The following is a 19917-nucleotide window of genomic DNA, read 5'->3' on the forward strand; positions in this document are numbered from 1 at the left end:
ATTGCTTGCTATAGGGCATCTACCCATGCTATATGGTTAAAGAATTATATTTCTGAGCTTCGAGTGGTTGACTCCATTTCTAGGCTGCTTGTGATCTACTGTGATAATTATGCAACTGTGTTCTTTTGCAAGAATAATAAAATCAATAGCAAGTCAAAACATATAGAGCTAAAATATCTTACAGTTAGAGACCTCGTAAAGAAGGGAGACATCATGGTAGAATATATTAGTATAGATGTAATATTGGCCTATCCCCTAACCAAAGGACTCAGACCTATTGTTTTTTAACGGTCATGTGATGAATATGGGTGTGTTAGAATCTTTTGATGCCTTAGGTTAGTGAGAGTCTTAAAGTAATTTCTAGTTATTTTTTGTTTGACTTTATGACATTGTTTCATTGGGTGATTTATTGTAATTATGAGTTTTGCAAAACTTATTATATAAATGTTTGATTATATATTTGTCTATGTGTGGATATATATGCATGTACAAGGTTAAGGTACAACATGTGTCTCAAGATAAAGTTTCCCTTGAGGATGACAGTTGTATGAGTATGTTTCATTAGTCTGGAGCAAAATTAAAACATACAGGCTTCATTGGAAGCAGAAAGATTTCTCTTGTTTCTTTTAAAACATAAAGATTAGAGAGAAATCATAAAGAAGACTGACAGAGATATAGCACAGATTATGATCACTTTGTTGGGTGCTATTCTGCCACACTCCCAAACTTGATCTACGTTGATTTGATTGTTAGTAATTGTAATCGAGGACGATCTAGTGTCAATATATTTGCTTTCAGAGATATGGCTCAAACAGTTTTTTCTATATCTCTAATTATTAATTTTATATTCAATTTAATACAAGAATTCAGTATTCTATGTTCTATGTATGTTCATATTAAATTATTATTAATTAAAGTGTTACAATGGCTATATCTATTATTTTGGAATTGGTGGCCCAACTGTTTCATTGAAACTTCAAACTTTTTATACAAAGACCAAAATCGTGTTTGTGCACATAAATCGTTTGTTTAGGTTTTCATTTTCTATTTTTGTGCACAAATATTTGCGTGAATCATTTTTAGTTATTATTTACACATTTTTGTGATTCAAGTAAGCAAGAGATTGTAGACACACAATGTAAAAATGATGATTTTGTAATAGCAACATGTGTTGGAAATTTTTTATAAACTTGCATGGATACGTGATCAAAATGTTGAATATTATTGTATTAGTTAGGTACAAAAGTCAATGGATGACAGCAAACAATAACACTATAATTTATGTTGGAGAAAAAAATTGTTATAATTCAATTGACAATAATATACAATGGATTAATAGAGTTATTGAGTGAATGTCTACATATTTACATCGGTAATTTATACAAATGAAATTACGGTAAACCTTATTGCAGAAATTTTAACCCTAAACATAAACAATAAACAATAAACATAACATAAAATTGTAAACTCTAAACTATAAATCCTAAAATGTAAACTCCAAAATTTAATCCAAAATCATATATTGAAACCCTAAACTTAAACCTAAACCTTATACTTAAACCCTAAGCTTAAGCATTATACTTTGACTTTATGCTTAATTCCTAAACCGTAACCTTAAACATAAACATTAAATCTTAACCATGAGTCTTAAATTTTAAAGTTAAACTTTAAATCGTATCCTTATACTAAAGCTCTAAATTTTAAACCCAAAATCTTATACATAAACCTTAATCTTAAACCTTAGACTTAAACCTTAACCTTAAAGTCTAACCATAAACCTTATACTTAAACCTTAAATTTTTAGTTTTAACTTAAACGATAAACCTTACCCCTAAACTTAAATCTTAAACCTTATTTGATATTGTATATATTACTTGTTGTTCAGTAATTTGTTTAACCAAATTTACTTCTCGTAACACTATTGAATGAAATCAAAAACCAATAAATTATGTATAATTAGTTTATACAATCAAGTATGAAACAATGAATATCAAGATAATCACATAACAAATGGAATGTATGTCAGTATGTCATTTGTAGAATCAATAAACTCATGACTAGGGTGAACTCATATTAGTTGAACAAATGTCCACTTTAATAAATCCGTGTCAAAACTCATTCTTTGGGTTCTCTTATTGATCTCCCTTTGCAGTATTGACAAGGTTAATACATTGTTGAATATGGTCATTGACGTCCAAGAAAGCCCAAAACACATTTTTCTAAATAATGTCATTTGATTGTCATTCAGCCTTTATAAATCTCATTGATTATTTTCTTTTAGACTTTCATCTATATTTGCTCTCTAAAGTGGTGAGAAAATAGGAATTTCTCAAACACTTGCTTAGGTTATCTTATCGAACCCTGAAATTTGTTTTTTTGATAAAGTACTCCAATTTGCAAAGAAAAAAATCCACAAAAAATAGTTAATGACACAAAAAGTTAAATAATTCAACTTTTATCCAACAAATTATGTAAATTTGTTTAAAAGAATAAGAATATTAAAAATTTTCATGAAATTTTCACAAAATATAAAATATCAATAACCCCAATAATTTTGAAAATATTCTTAAACCTCCAAATACGATGAACATAATTGCATTTATTTTCCTAGCATGAAAATTTTACACTTACCCTTACTTATGCTAAATTTTTTTAAAAAAAAAACCATGATTTCACCATAATAGCATACTATATGAGTTCTAAATATTTATTTAGTCCCCTTAGCTTATAAAATTTATACATACATACTCAAATAAGACATTTTAGTATATTAAAGCAAATTACAATAAACCCCCTTAGCTTATAAATCTATCACTTACCCGGTATTTAAATATAAGAGTGAAACATTGAATATGCTTCAAAGTTTAGTCTTCGTAGGCCAAAATTGATCAATATTACCCTTGTACAAAATTGATTAAATAAAGAGTTAACTCTTTTTCCTATTTTCACAGTAAAATGTGTTCCAACCTTTAAAGCAAATGATAGTCATCCAGTAGTTGGCTAATTTATTATAACCCTTAAAAAAATTTATTTTAATTAATTACACTTCATTAAACATACATCTATTATGAGACCTAGTTGATGATATTGTCAAATTGGAAAACATGATTGTCATAGCTAATCATAAATATCTTATATGTTCAGAAAGAGAGACATAAATCAATACGTTTTCTACGGTTTATTTTCCAATAGGGAAAAAAATCAACATACAAATTATTTAAAGTAGGAGGATGTCATGGATGAGAAGCTGGAAAAACTGTTTGAATAAATTACCAACGTCAATATGCAGATACTCACTTAATAACTCTACCAATCCATCATACATTATGGTTGGTTGAATTATAACCATTTTTCTCTCCAACATAAATTATAGTGTTATCTTTCGTCTTCGTCTATTGACATTGTGTATCTATGGTCTCATACCTAACTTGAATCACACAAATATGCCTAAATAATAAACAAAAATGATTCACACATATTTTTGTACACAAAAATAGAAAATGAAAACATACTATAAATCATTTTTAAAATTTTTTTCAATAAAACGATATCATTCTATTACTTTAATTAACAAAACATCAACCCAAGCAAAAATTATTTCACTCTTCTACTGATTTTACTTTAAAATCTTTTTCAGTAAATTTGCCCTAGCGCCCCTATTAAATTTCCCACTACGGCAACAACAATGACAAAAACTCCAATGAACAACCAATAATGAAACTTGATGGAGGTCATAACTTTGTTTATAAAAATAAGAGAAAAAATTATAGAAGGTGAGCCTGTTTCTATGTTTTTTTAAATTTAATTAGTCAAAATAAAAAAGTTTATGTACTATTACATAATCTCTTTTTTTAAAGAACCTTGTTTGCTAAAGCATAGATTAGAACTGTTAACTGAATTGATCAAGACTAAACTGAAAAAATAATATCAGGTTTAGTGCCCAAAATCATTTTCGAACTCAGGCGTGAACATAAGTTATTCAAGCCAGAAGCTCGCGTCAACGTGAATAAAATTCTCTCTGGCTTGCTTTACCAGGCCCATTTCACTGTAATCTTAAACACGCGTTCATTTCATTTAGCCTCTACTCCCCTAGCTGCCCAGTGGCAACCACCTTTTTTCTTTCAATTAGACCGTCATGCCACTATGCCGGTCACTACTGTCCACAAGTCATCACCGCATCTCAGCCTACTGAAGGTGTTTCCTAATGAAACTGGAACATCTTTCCACCAACATGAAAAATAAAAGCTTGAGAAATCTGGAAAAGTACAGTAATGTCAAAGAGTAAAGATGCAGAAATATTATAATATAAACTAAAATCTATTACAAGTGGGTTTTGATTGATGGACTGTGTTTTCAGTGACAGAGATGGATACGAAGAGCATTAAGACTCTCGTTGAGAGAGCACATACTTTGTTTGATGGTATCAAATGTTGCAAAGCACCCATTTGAAGAGATTGATTGCACAAAGGCACAAGTTGATGACATTTTACTTTCTGAATTTTGATGGATTCGACTTGTGTAAAATAGCAATCTAGGTGATATTAATATGTGTTGTCCAGAGTTTGCAGTCTTGGCAGTGCATAGGTAGACATGCGACTCTTGCAAGTTTGGAAAATAGCAAATCACATCTCTCATGGAACAAGTAAAAGGACATCAGGAAAAGAAACTGAAGAGGTGAAAGAGTTCAATGTATGTTTTCGCAACAAAACTTCTACTTTCAGTTGTAATTCCAAACAAAACAGAGAAGTTAACCCGCGTGTTTATAATGGTAAGAGAAGGATCTCAAGTTTTTTCATAAGTTTGTTAGATTATATCTCAACCCATGGAGGGGACCAAAGGCTATTGGAATTGCAGTCAAATTGTTAGCAATTTCATCTACAACTTTCTTCTTGTTTTTTTCCGGACATTTGTCCTAAGTCTAAAACTTTTAAATGAATTTGACTAAAACAATATAAATGAAGTCCAAACGGATTTCTCCAAAACTCAAACTCGAAAGAAAAAAAAAGGCTTGAAGTTAAACACACCGGGCCAATTCTTTCGGCCTGACTTACAAGTCTGTCATAGGTTCAAGAAGGTAATTGAAATTAAATGGTGTTGGTTGATGATACGATGTTAGATATAGCAACAAGGGTGGTTTTGTGCCAAGGCCTTGCTAGCCCACAAAAGTTGAGACTTGCTTTAACACATAGGCTTGAGGCATGGCCCATAACACCTTAATTGTGCTTATGTAGGCGTGTTTGCATGCCAACACATGGTTTGTGGATCAACTAATCAAAAATGAATTTATTTTATATATTTTTTAAAATGTCCAGGTTTTTTTTTTTTTTTCAGTTTTACATATTATGTCAAACTTAGGAGTCTTTCCAATGGGTCTTGGCAAGGCCTATAATTTTGCATGGCATTGCCTCAGGTTGGGCTTTCTAAGCCTCAAGCTCTTGCTAGGTCTACAAGAGGCCAATATTAGGGTAGATACTATTGTCGAGATATTTCTTTTTATTCCATGCTTAATTACTGCTAGATTGGATTGAAGTTTTATTTATTAATTGAATATGATCTTCACCTTTGATGTTGTCAAAGTGACATAAAAATTTCATGCAGCCATTTTTTTGTTTTAAAAAAATTAAAGGTGAAGCATAATCAAAGGTGGTTTCCATTTGAATTTGATTCGGATTCTTTTAAAAAGGTCTTAAAGATCATGCAGATAATGTATAATATGACTCATGTCCCCTCTGGCGATTCCCAACTAAAAACAAATGACTTCTCGCATTTCTTGTGTTTAGTCTTACTAGATCTCAACAACACTTTCTCACTTAAGATAGTATTAGATTCAAATTGAATCAAACTTGAGTTTGGACTAACTCAAGTAGCTCGAGCTTGATGAGCTTCCCATAAAAAAAGCTCGAGTTTGGCTAAAATACCTAGCAAGCTCAAATTAACTTGACTCAATTCACATCATAATGTCATCATTTTGATGTGTATAGATTCAAACGACATCGTTTTGATTATTTCAAATCACTCTTACTCAAACTTGTGAGCTTGATGAGTCTGCACTCAAACTTGAGCTCAAATGAGATAATATTGCACCTATGGTCAAACCCAAAGCGAACTGGTATGGTTTTGAAACTAACTCGGCTTGATTTGGTTTTACTTAAATTCGTTTGAGTCAAGCTCGAGCCAAAAGGGTTGGCTCATTTTTTAAAAACTTGAACCGGAGGAAGTTCAACTTGGTCCAACTTGCAAGCTGAGAGAATGGCTTGATTCGATTCATCTTTAGCTTACCGCACAATTGAAGTCATGTCAAACAATTATCAAAGCAACATTGTTTTGCACATTATTGGATAAAACAACGTTATTTTATTAATGAGTCATAAATTTGAGTCATAAACTTGCGTTGAACTTCAAACTTAGGAATTGAGGTGAACTCGAGATACCTTTAACTTTGGCTCGATGAACTCAAGTTAAACTCAAGTCAAACTCAAGTCGTCTCATTTTCATTCAAGTTGAACTTGAGTCAACGAATGTTCAAGCTTAGTTTAGTTTGGTCCATATCCATCCCTAATTGCACCCTAAGCTTGAACTCGAACTCAACTAAAAACGACTCTTTTATACTCCTATTAAGTCGAGTTGGCAATTGATCTAAAGCCAACTTGGCTTAAATCTAACCGTACTGTTAACACTGCATAACTCTATTCTTGTTTTTATTATATTATCATATTTCATCCATTATCTTGAATATTAACTCATACATCTTTACTAAATCAAAAGCTAGATGCTTTGTTGTTATATATGCCCAGCTACTTATTCAATAATACAAGCTGACACTAATGTAATATTTGAATGTCAAATACAACATATATATATATGAAGCGTTATTCATATTGGACTCATTTTAGTCACATAATTTTTTTTTAACAAGGAGGATTCCTGTCCGAGTCAGATCACGTTTTTGGAGTTAAACCAACCGCATCGAGTAAATAAAACTCTCAATACTCTCAATCACTGAACAAAGTAAGTCAAAAGTTTAATATTAAAATGTTATCGAAGATAATTTAAACTTGCACTTTTATATTTGGAATCCCTTCTTTACTATTCAAACTACCTATCGAGGGCTCAAACCACATAATTGCTTTTAGCATGAGCTCGTTTTTTGCTCTTATAGATTACAATCTGAATATAAGAACTGAGTAAGTGATAAAGATAGTGGTTGACACATTCACAAACCATTGATGTTGACTCTTTTAGACTTAAATTAGGCTAGGCTTTTGTTCTGAAGAGGCCGAAAGACTATTTCTAACCCAAATTTTGATGAAACTATATTTTTTTTAAATTTGAAATGTTTAATTTATCATTTATTGTCTACTTTGGTTAAGGAATCCTTTTTCTTTTTTAATATCTGCTTTATTATTTTTTTTTTTTTTGAAATTATGAAACTAGATTTAATATTTAATACAAATATCAAATTATCAATATGTTGTTACTAATTTGAAAACTTATCAACCAACTTAAATCACTTAAAGTCTTGGAAAAAAATTCAATTCACCAACGAGGAAGAAATAGTCAAATCAACCAAGGTTTAAGAGGGAGGTTATCGTCAGTGGAGATAGAAGAGATACAATCACAATGAGAAGAAAGAGACAAAACATAATCATTGACAACAATAAAACTCAATTGATTAAGGCCATATTTGACTCTAAAGAAACCATTTGAGGTTTTTGCGAGAACAAACTACCAATGACAAGAACGAGCAACAATGATAAGAATGGACAAAGAAAATGGAGAAAATAAAGAAAATAAAAATAACAGAAGGAAAAGAGAAATAGAAATATTCACACAAAATGATTTTCTTGCCCTTCCCTGTAACAAATTCACAAGCAAAATTGAATGAAATTCAACTTTTCAAATATAAACGTATGTGAAAATTTGACTGTAAAATAGTCATTTGGCCTTTTAAAAAAGGTCAAATGACTTATTCCCACCCAAAGTATGATATTTTTCCAAATTTTCATCCTTTAATTTTGAAAATCTCATTTATCTATCCATCGGTGGTTAAAAACTAGTAATTTTCCCCTTAAGCCAAGTTTTAAAAAATAACATTTTCCCCCTAGGGTTTAATTTTCAAAATCTAATGCCATCGCCAGCAACATTTCCCTCCCAACACTTCCTCTCCCTCCAGCAGTCTCTCTTCTCTCACTTAGACCTTTGACCAATGTTGATTAAAGTTGGGAAGATGAGGCTTTTTGTCTTCCTAGACAAAGATGAAGATCTCGCCTTTGTCTAGGAAGACGATCATCTTCCCAGACGAAGACGAGATCTTCGTCTTAGTTTGGGAAAACAAAGAGCCTTCTTCTCGACTTCAATCGTCACCCCGCCAGAGGTCCAAGTGAGAGGAGAGAGATCATCGGAAGCGTCAAGAGGGAGAGGAATAATGTTGGAGTTTGAAAACTAAACCTTAGGGGGAAAATATTATTTTTTAAAACTTGGTCTAGAAGGAAAATAGTTAGTTTTTAGGGTTTATGAGGGAAAAGAAGATTAAATTTAAGTTTATTTTTAATATTATAAGTGAAATAATCATTTTATCTTTAAAACTAACTGACTTAACTGTCTATAGGTAAGTAAATGAAATTTTCAAAGTTAATGTATAGGAATTTAGAAAAATAACATATTTTGGGTGGAAATAAGTCCTTTGACCTTTAAAGAATACTAGACGTGTTATCATGTCACATAAAACATAATAAACAAGAACAGAACAGAACAGAAGTTAAAATTCTAGGCTGGCTAAAAGAAAGCCCTGAGAGATGCGTTTGGCAAAATGTCCAGCTTTTCACATTTCATGACATAAATTAACACTCTCCTTCATATGACTTTCTGGCTCTGCCATATAAAGTGTCTCCTTCTCCTCCTCTGTTCTTCATTCTCTTAATCTTCCTTGCTTCCTCTTCCTCCTCCTGCTTCCAAATCGCCTCTGTTGTCCATGATGACAATGTACATTCAAATCTCAACTTTGAAAACCCAAGGCTACGGGAAGCTTACATTGCTTTACAAGCTTGGAAACACGCCATTTATTCTGACCCAAATAACTTCACCTCCAACTGGAATGGCTTCGACGTCTGCTCCAACACGGGCATTTTTAGTGCACCTTCTCCCTCCAGTTCCTTCATTAGAGTTGTTGCCACCATTGATCTCAATCACGCTAACATTGCTGGTTTCCTTCCACCAGATGACGCTAACTCATAGATCTTGGTATTGTCCTTTAACAGATTCTCTACAGAGTTATCCCTACAACTTTCCGTCGCTTGAAGCTCCTCTAAAAGCTCGACCTAAGCAACAATCGCTCCCTTGGCAAGTTTCCTGAAGTGGTTCTTATTGATTTTCGTGATCCAAATTGTAATCGATATTGGCATAATGAAGAGCTTGGAACAACTCGATGTTGCCTGCAACAGCTTCACTGGCGTGACACCTTCAACCATCTGTCAGCTTCCCAATTTGCAGAATTCAACCTAGTCTTTCAAATATTTCACGGGAGAGCCACACAGTTGTGCTGCTACGGCTCCTGGACGAAAGATGGTCAGCAATGGTGATATGAACTTCATTCCTGGAAAGTCCGATCAGAGATCCTCTGAATAATGTTCCTCAGATGCTGCACGTCCAGTGGACTGTAGGAAGTTGCAATCTGGAAGCAGCTGTGGAGGAGGAGGTGGTGGTAGTGGTGGTGGTTCAGCAACCCCCGTGCCAAGACTGTCACCTGCACCACAACAAAGAGAAGTCCCTTCGTTGCTAAGCCACCTTCTACTTGAAAGTCTTCACATTCTTGTAGATCACATCCTCCGCCACCCCCCAACTCATACCATTCACCACCATCTCCTCCACCAGTGTATCAGGTTTCGCCAAAGCCCAATTATAGACCTCCACCTCCTATAAAGAAGGTGTCGGCAACTACACTTATATGCGCCACCACCACCTGTTGAACACTACCCGCCTTTGATTCAACATACGGCGCCTCCACTAAGTGATTCAGCTGAGGCTCCTGTGCTTTAGAGGTCATGTAATTTTCTAACAAATGTGATCTTTTAAGTTGAAAATTAACAAAATTTTTTGGGTAAAACAATCAATTTAAGGAATAAATATAGGTAGATTAACTATTGCTATGAACAATGACGCCAACTTACAAATTTAATGGTAAAATGTGGGAGGAGGGTGTGCAGGATATTTTCTTAAGTTAATTAGAAAAAAAAAAAAGAATTTCATAATTTCATATTCAATAAAACTATGTGTATCCACTTTAAGTATACAAATAAGTACACATTTATATGTGTCATCATGTGATTGAATGATTTTGAATTAAAGATAAAGTAACACATAATCATATGATGACACATATAAGTGGATACTCATTGTGTGCTCAAAATAGATACACATAATATTGTTTTTGAATATTATAGATAGGGGGTTGTATTTTTTACCATGTTTTCAAAGTCGAACTAAATATCGACTGAATAAAGTTAGAACAATAATCAGAACCGTTGATTTGTAACTAAATTGATATATTATTTAAATAAATATTTAAAATAATATTCAAAATATTTTTTATATAATTAATCATTAAATATATATAATATAAATCCAATGGAAAATATGCATTATTTATCACAAGATCACAATTATATTTGATTGAATATTATTCTAATGGTATTTAATTTGTCATATCCAACGGTCAATCTAATTGTCCAAGACTTAAATCAACCTTTGTTTGGGTTAATGTCTAGTGAACCTCAAAACATTGATTTTAACCATTGATTCATGATTTCTACATGTCTTATACGTAAGTATGCATTCCAATTTCTCTGACATATTTTAAAATATAGTACTTTTTTTAATCACGGGCCATTAGGTTGAAATCTCTCAGGTAGATCTTCATATTTGAGACGTTGTGGCCCATCGGAGGTTGGCTTGGCTGTGTGTGTTCAGACTCATGATTGGCGATGAATTTCCAAATAGAGTTAAATCGAACTAAAATAACTCATTTTAAAAATCAACTCAATTTAATTTGATTTGACTCAAATTAATTTAGAACGAATTTGAGTTGACTTTAAGTCAAAATAATTATTCCATTTTTTAAACTAAATTAAACTTAAGCTAAAAAAAGTCTCGTTAAATTCAACTTAAAAACTAGGTAATGATTCAATTCAATTCAAGTTCAACCCATAATTCAATTTGAATTATGTTAAATTTAAATCAAAATAACTTTGTTTTGTCATTATTTAATAAAACAACGTTATTTTATCAATAAATTATAAAATAGTATCACGAATCTAAATCACAAATCTAAACCATAAATTCAATAACTAAACTTATACCAAGAGGTGTTTAAACCAAGTTTAATTTGCTTATACCTCTACCAACATAATGCAATGGGCAAAGATTTAAAGAAGGGTAATACAACTGAATGTTGCTAATTGTGTAACAACAATAAAATATTATTATTTAATTTATTGTTATTTTATCTATATTTTAAATTCATTCAATTATATAATAACACATCCTATAAATATATAAATTAATATTCATTATTAATATATGTAATTTTACTAAAAGGGTGTGTGCCAACACAATTTTATTGGCAAGGCTTAAACTTCATTTGGATATAATGCTAGAAATTCAAACTCTACAATGAACTACAATGGGTAGGAGTATGAGCACTGTTATCAAACCTAAACTGAACATTAATCTAGTCGAGGACTAATCTACGTCTTTCTCGGTCTAACCGATTAAATTGGGATACAAGAAATATAAATACAGTTCATTGGACTGAGATCTAGTGATGCACTGCATTCTTTGGCAAAAGTCATGCTGCATCAACAAGTCCATTGTACCCAATCGAATCACAAATTGATGTTGTTCATCTAATTCAATTGCAATTAAATGTGATCCAATAATTTCAACACTTTTAAAGCTTTACCTAAACCGGACAAGCCACCGAGTTCTCATCAGTCAGTCCAAGTTTCAAAAGTATAAAAGCTTGTTGCAATCTTGATGCAGATTTCCAACATAGTATACTGGAAGCAAACATGAATCATTTTGATACAAGCACAGAAAATCAACAAAATTTGTTATCTGCAGTGGCCATGAGTTTCTGCAAACTTTTGGAACACATTTGATTAAAACATGAACATTGACATCCAACCGATAACTGAACAAAGTTCAAGGGAGGTAATCCATTTTTGGCCAATCTTTACACACAATTCAACATTTATAATTGATATAGAAAATTGATTCTACACTAATGATAAAACAAGAACAGCAATAAAATAAATAAAGATATAAACAAATATACCTATTGAAATAATTCAATGTCTCACAATAAACATCACTAATTTGGCACAAACAAGGACAAACATACCAATCACAACAACTTCCAAGGAGGTTTCAATATCATATACTTTATTTGTCCACATTGTATTCGTTATTAAAATCAAATTTTCTTTCTTTTCTATCAGAGCCAATTGGGTAAGTACCCTCATCAATTGCACCATGCCCCAGAAACAACCAGTTGTACATCTGAGCAAGGAAGAGGCTGATGTATATCTGAGCATATTTCTTCAGTTGGGAAAAAAGAAAAATGCGTCACACTGCTATATGAACAGCTGAACCATGATTCTCTCATTCAAAAGAGCTATACTATATACATAAAAAGTTTTCTTACCCAATTAATGCTCCTATTTCCGTCCACTGGACCTTGAGCTATTACTCACTATATCGCTGCAATTATCCAAATCGGATTACAATGCATGATATATCATCCTTACTCTTTCTTGCCAGTGCTTCGGTTGTTAGACGTTTAGCTGCCGCTTGAGGATCCTTTATGGGTTTGACAATATCTACAGCCTCTTGATTCTTCATAACCTGCCAACAGGATCACATCAGTTATTGTACTATAATTTCTGAATAACAGTTAACATGACACATGAAACAGCAACTTCATGCTTTTACAGATTCACATATCCACCATTAATCCATATAATAAAAATCAAGTTGATTGAGTTGTCTCATGCTCAAATCCATTGTATTAATTGAAAGTGTCATTCTGATTTTGTTGCTGCAGTCAACTAGGGTTAAAATATGTGATGTGCATGGTGCCTCTTTTTAACTTACAATTGAACCTGAAGACAATATATTTTATTTTGCAAAAAGTATGAATGGAAGGAAAGAATTTGAATGAAATCAAAGGAGAAAGGGCTGTAGCAAAAGCAAAATCCGTTTAGGAGAGAAAGTGCAAGCAAACAAAAGCTGGACTTCTCCAAAGATTTATCGTCTCCTTGTGTTTTAATTTCCCTGTTTTGTCTATTTTTTCAGGTCTTTTTTGTTCATTTCTTGAGCTGATTTCTCACTCTAAATCCTGGAATGTTGTTGTGTTATTGTGTTTGTGGTTGAGCTGAAAAATCAACCAACAAAATTTATATCAAAGCATTGTAAGAGTGAATGGAAGTGTTGAAAAGCTACAATTTTGAATGAGACAAAATTCACAACTCACCATTCCAATCTTTGATGGTGAAAGAAATAATAATTGGGCTGTTAAAATGCAAACCCACTTCGAGTCACATGATTTGTGAGATTTGGTAGAGAATGGGTTTGACAAACCCAAATTGGAAGAAAAGGTGTCCGATACTGAAATCAAGTCTCTAAAGGAGATCAGGCAAAGAGAAGCTTGTGCCTCCAACAAGGAGTCAATGGCACTGTATTTTCACGAATCATTGGGGCTTCCACCGCAAATGAAGCATGTAAGATTCTTCACATTGATTATCAAGGAAGCTATAAAGTAAAAACTGCTAACCTCCTAACTTTAAGAAAAGATTTTGAAAATTTGAGAATGAAAAGGGTGAATCCTTTAATGAATCTTGAGAATGATTTAATAAGCTAATTCATCAGACAAAGATTCATGGTGATGGGTCAGAGAATAGAAGATTATTGATGTGTTGAATACTATTCTGGATAAAATTTGATCCAATTTTTTCTGTGATTGAAGAAATAAAAGATTTGTCTGAACAATATCTACAAGAGCTAATGGATTCCTTTAAATCTTTGAGCAAAAATCTTGAAGAAACTCTGAAAAGGCAACTGATAGTGCGTTTCAATCAAAACTCAATTTGAGATCCAAAAGCTATGATAAAGAAATGGGAAAAAATGGAGTGTTAAAAGGAAAGGCCGAGGAAACTATGAGAAGAAACAATATGACTGTGATGAACAATTTCATAAGTGTAGTAAGTGCAAGCAAAACAGTCACACATTAAAAGATTGTTGGTTTAAAAGTAAGTCATGATGTTTAAATTGCCAGAAATTTGGGCATTTGCAAAAAGATTGCAACTTTAGGAAGACTCAAAAAGCAAGTTGTGTAGAAGCAAGAACTACTGGAGAAGGAAACCGTATAAAAGCAAGCGGACACAACTCCGGTTTGTCCTATGCTAGCCAGAATGTAGTTCAGCAGCAAGAGGAAGTCTAGATTCTTGATGGTGGATGTACTAACCACAAGACTAGAAATGGTAATATCTTCTTGGATCTTGACTCTAATAAGAGTCAAGTAAAGCTTGGGAATGATGTTCTTATACAAGTCAAATGCAAAGGCACCATTGGAATTCAAACAAAGATGGGCTTTAGAACCATTTGGGATGTGTTATTGGTTCTTAACTTGAAGCAAAATTTGCTAAGTGAGGGACAACTTATTGATCATAGGTATTCCTTGATATTTGAAGGCAAAGGTGCATTATCTAAGATAAGGGAAAAGAAAAGCTTGTTATGGCTCAAGTCCTGATGAAAAATAGAAGCTTTCCACTGAATTTCAAGTACTCAATGAAGCCAACATGAGAGTCCAATGTATGAGTGATTCTTGGTTGTGGCATAAAAGGATGGAGTACTTGAATTTCCATAGCCTAAAACTTTTGCATGATCAACACACGGTGAAAGGTTTTCCCAAGATTGAAGAACAAGATGTGGGTGAGGGCTGTGCTATGGGCAGGCCTCATAGGCAACCATTTCCCAAAGGAGTTGCATGATGAGCAAAGCATGTCCTAGATCTAGTTCATACAAATGTGTGTGAACCGACAAACATTCCTACAAATTCCAGCAGTAGGTATTTTCTTCTCTTTATTGATGACTACTCTAGAATGACTTGAGGGTTTTTATAAGACAAAAATCAAAGGTGTTCAGATTATTTAAGAAGTCAAAGATTTTTGTCAAGAAGCAAAGTGGTCGATACATCAAGGTGCTAATAAGTGATTAGGAGAAAGAATATGATAGGGAACCAGCCAAACATTCCACCAAAAACAGCAAACACAAGCAATAAACAAACAAAAAATATTTTATCGATAAAGGGGGATTACAATAGAGTATACTAGTAATTTGAGGAGTTGGAAACTCCCAATTCTAAGGGATATTAATTAAAATAGAAACAAAAATTATTGGCTAAACTTTTTTAGACAGACTTTTAATGAATTTACCTTTTTAAGCAAATTTATTTTTTATTTCAATAATACCTCTCTCTGCTAATTACCTCTTTGTTCAATATGATTTTTCATCAGCAATCTTTTCTTCTGAACATACTCTCACATCATCACATTGATAGTAAGTTTAATAACTTATAAATCGAATATTCATAAACTTATTCGAAAACAGATCGATTTTTTTGTGTGATTGTTGATATGTACAAATCGAAACGAAAAGATGAACATAAGTGCGAAAAGTACATATGAGCGCAAATGCACTTCTCACACTCATGTTTTAATATAAATATATATATTATATTATATTATATCATATATTATATATATAATATTTATATTAAAACATGAGTGTGAGAAGTGCATTTGCACTTTCGCACTCACATGCACTCTTACACACTGTTCGCACTTGCACTTTTTATATTTTTTGTACTTTTTGCACTCACTCTTTACATTTGTGTTCATCTTTTTGTTTCGATCTGTACATATCAACAATCACACTAAAAAATCAATCTGTTTCCGAATAAGTTTACAAATATTCGATTCATAAGTTAACAAACTTATCATCAATGTGATGATGTAAAAGTATACTCGGAAGAAAAAGTTGCTAACGAAAAATCATATTGAACAAAGAGGTAATTAGCAAAAAGGGGTATCATTAGAATAAAAAATAACTTTGTTTAAAAAAGTAAATTCATTAAAAGTTTGCCTAAAAAGTTTAGCCAGTAATTTTTATGTCTATTTTAATTAATATCCTCAATTCTGGCAATTCAAGGCATTGGAAAACTACCCACAACTGAGTTGCCTAAAACTATAATTTTCTTCTCCTCTTTTTCCTTACTGCTACTGCCCCTTTTTACTATTCTCATATTAGAATATCCTATCCTAATTCAAATTCTTAATTCCCTAAAATTATTTTAATCATCATTTGTAATTTACCAACTTCCCTGCAAAATTTAGTAATATTCACCAAAGATGACAACATCTAACAAGGCACAACCTATAATTTTCAATTCCTTCAAATATCGCGTATTTTGGCAAGTTAATTACACAATCTAATTCATGATCACTAAAATGTACAAGGTACCCCTAAATCATTCTCACTTATCTCAGTATGACTAGAATTTCTAAAACAAAAAGAATTAACAATTCTACAAAACAATAGAGAAATCCACAAGAAAATTACAATTTTACCAAACTACTCCTGCACTAGCAAACATGAGAAAAACCATGCCTTCAACGTATAAACTGTGATAGCTACTTAGCAGCCTTTTCCTAGCACAAAAAATTCTTCTCCATTGTTCCAAGTTCCGTGACTTTGGCTCTAGTCTTTGAAAATTATACCTATGATTAAAATATCCTATTTGCTAGGAGCCTAATACTAGTGTTTGAGATTTTACCCGTTCATTTAAGCTCTTAGGGCAAGTAATGACATAATACCAAAGAACATGGCCTAATCTAAAACCCTTAGGTGCCTCCCATGAAGACTTTAATACTCACATGCTGCAGATAATGGAAGTGAACAAAAATTCACAATGCCCATTTGATTCTGCATCAGAAAATCATTTAGATAATAATGCTTCGCAGCCTACCTAAGTTCACAAAATTATACGTCACTTTTAAGTATGATTTGATGTTTAATATATTATGTCCCATAAACAGGCGAATATTTAATTCTCTAACACATATGCTTTAACATAGATGATCCCAAATTCTCACAGTCAACAGGTCAGTTTTAATAACATTGCAAAAAAGTCATGATTCTTTTAGCCTGAGTTGCAGTGTGCTAACAAAAATACGCAATAAGATGGAGATCAAGCAAAATATGAAACGGAAAAATGGGAGCACGTGGGTTTCAGATAGACAGACTAGAATTTCCATAAGCTGCTATAACAACTAACCTTCCACAATCCATCGCTCGCCATTATAACAAACTCTATAGTTGTGTTTATTGGCACATGCCTTACGTCAGGCTCTGAACTTAAATGTGCTTTTAGGCTTTGATCTCCAAAAGCGCGTGCAACTGCAAGTTGACCATTTACCCTGGGCACATCACCTGAAATAAGAGTTTATTTATTAATTCTAAAAAAACATCAGAAATGCTTTACAATCAAACCACTATAGTTTCCACCAATCTTCCTTTAGAAATAGGTTTCTCTTAATCTCAAATCACCTATATTTTTAACATTACTTGTCAATAATATATCCACCTGAATGCAAAATGGGTACTTCCATCAGCATACTGTGAGCCAAAAACAATAATTTGACATATAGAAAGCAAGAATTGTACTCAGTCCATTAGTTTGAAGAGATCGTTCTGAAAGATCCACAGACCATTAACTTAATCAAAGATTTTTTTTATTGCTCTTTTACTGTACAATTTCAAAAACCATAATATCCAGTTCTTACTATCAAGTGGATTTATGGACACATTAAATCTTCATCTATGTAAAATCCTTTCCTCAACTAAAGGACCACAATATTTGTTATACTGATGATAGTGTACTTGATGCATTATTGATCATAAATAACTTTCCTTAGGGGTCCCAAAATATTTTGAAAACATATATCAATTCCTTAAATTATACTCATTTATTCAACTTTTACGGGCTCCAATGCATCTAATATGACTTTATTAGAGGCTACGATTCACTAATATTTTAGCAAATAAAAATTACAAATTGTTAGTCTGTATATCCATGTGAATTTAAGAAAATTCAGAGAAAGTCAAACAAGTTAACTTCTATACTAAAAATTTTAGATGTTTTGAAATGTGACTACAGGGAAAACACATTCGATGCCAGTATTTTGACAATATATAAGAAAAGTGAAACCTATTTCCTAGTGAAAGCACAAATACATGTATTGGTAGAAAGACAGATAAAGGGCTAAGAGTAGACATATTGTGACACGAAAAATGTTACCAGGAAGAGTAGTTACAAAACCGCCCTTCTTCTCAATCCTTCTTCTTTCAGCATGAGGCTCATGGTCAACCGTTAATTGATTGGCAGAGCCCCTCTCACAAACCACAGCTCTTGAATCACCAACGTTTGCCACCCATAAATCTTTGCCATCAATGACAATAGCAGTCACTGCAGTGGAACCACCGGTGCCCAATTGCATAGAATTTTCCAATATAAACTTATCTGTGGAATGGTATGCATTCTCAATTGCTGTTTTAGGATCCCTCCAGAAATTTGGCTGTGGAACACAAGAAAAACAGTTAAAACATTTAAAAGACATGGAGAATGAAAAGGAACAAATCAATTAAAGGAAGGCTTACCTCTTCCAGTATATTGTTGAAAAGATTATCTTTCAGATAAGTAGGCACTCGATCTCCAAGATGACCATCGAAGATGGCAAATAAACCCAGTACGTGATTCTTCTTATTCTTGTATTCAGCAACAAGGTAGTCTTCCATATCATGCCCAGATTGGCCTTCCACCAAGTGGTATCCATATGACACTTTATTAGTAGAAGAGTTACACCTGCCTTTACCAGTAGAAGAGTTACACCTGCCTTTACCAGTATCTGATGAAGAAGAATGAACACAAGTACAAATCTGCAATAAAACCAATAACTCGGTAAACCTAAAATTCCAATTCCAATGAATTCAATCATTTCGAAAAAGTTTTCTGCCGATTAATGATTCGTATTAAGTCTAAAGAGAAAAATTAATACCTTGGAAAAGAAGCCGGTACTTGGGCCGGCGCGAGAAACACTTGCAACTGATGCCTTACTCATCTCTGAAAACACTCTCAAAGCATAAATAACACAACAAAACAAATTCCTAAGATGGGTGTAGCAGCAGAAGCTGTGAATGGCTATGGATGAGAATAAGAATAGGAATTTGAACAAGGGAAACGAAGAGACGATGGATTTCCAATGTGGGTACGCGTTATTTGAATATTCAAATGCCTACTTTGGCACTTGGGTTGTATATATTGGACCAGAAAGCAAGCTTTCTTTTCTTACAGGTAGAAATTTAGGAAAGTTTGAACGAAAGCAAGATATTATATTAAATTCATGTCCATCCATCCGCATTGATATCATAACCGCGTGGGCTCCATTATCTTTGCTTGTTTCGTTGAAGTTTCCCACGACTGTACCAGTCAACTCCATTTTAATACCCACCGTATCCTGGTTCAAAGGGCTGAGTCCCTTTGTTTTATTTTTTATTTTGGCCGAATTACTATGTTCCACGCGAACTTTGACGAGATAACTTTCTTACCTATCAAGTTTGAAACATCTATTTTTTACCCGTTTGTAAAAGTTATACACTAGTTTAAAACGTCAAGGGATTTTTTACCATATATGATAGGGTTCATATCAATTATATCTCTAATAGCATATACAAATTACATTTTCACCGTAACTACTTAATATTCTTTTTTTGGTCGTTTCTTCTCCTTTTTATTTTTTTGGCATT

At 32.7% G+C, this 19917-nt stretch overlaps 1 protein-coding gene across 1 annotated transcript; it reads right to left on the minus strand.

The window, feature by feature from the left end:
* Positions 1 to 12306: 12306 nt before the first annotated feature.
* Positions 12307 to 19477, minus strand: LOC123194735 (probable protein phosphatase 2C 44). The gene is made up of 5 exons (XM_044608109.1): positions 19170 to 19477; positions 18772 to 19050; positions 18413 to 18689; positions 17390 to 17544; positions 12307 to 12900 (listed from the first exon to the last, which is right to left on the minus strand). Exons 1-5 carry the CDS (start codon positions 19230 to 19232, stop codon positions 12763 to 12765), a joined length of 912 nt encoding a protein of 303 aa, XP_044464044.1. The 5' UTR covers positions 19233 to 19477; the 3' UTR covers positions 12307 to 12762.
* Positions 19478 to 19917: the final 440 nt, after the last annotated feature.

The sequence above is a fragment of the Mangifera indica genome, chromosome 13 (assembly GCF_011075055.1).
Source record: "Mangifera indica cultivar Alphonso chromosome 13, CATAS_Mindica_2.1, whole genome shotgun sequence".
NCBI classification, from domain to species: domain Eukaryota; kingdom Viridiplantae; phylum Streptophyta; class Magnoliopsida; order Sapindales; family Anacardiaceae; genus Mangifera; species Mangifera indica.

Excerpts from the sequence above, each read along its gene's own strand:
- LOC123194735 (XM_044608109.1), bottom strand. The coding sequence starts at position 19,232 with ATGAGTAAGGCATCAGTTGCAAGTGTTTCTCGCGCCGGCCCAAGTACC. Across the intron at positions 19,051-19,169 it reads GTACCGGCTTCTTTTCCAAG|ATTTGTACTTGTGTTCATTC; the intron begins GTATTAATTTTT and ends GTTTTATTGCAG. Across the intron at positions 18,690-18,771 it reads TCAACAATATACTGGAAGAG|CCAAATTTCTGGAGGGATCC; the intron begins GTAAGCCTTCCT and ends TGTGTTCCACAG.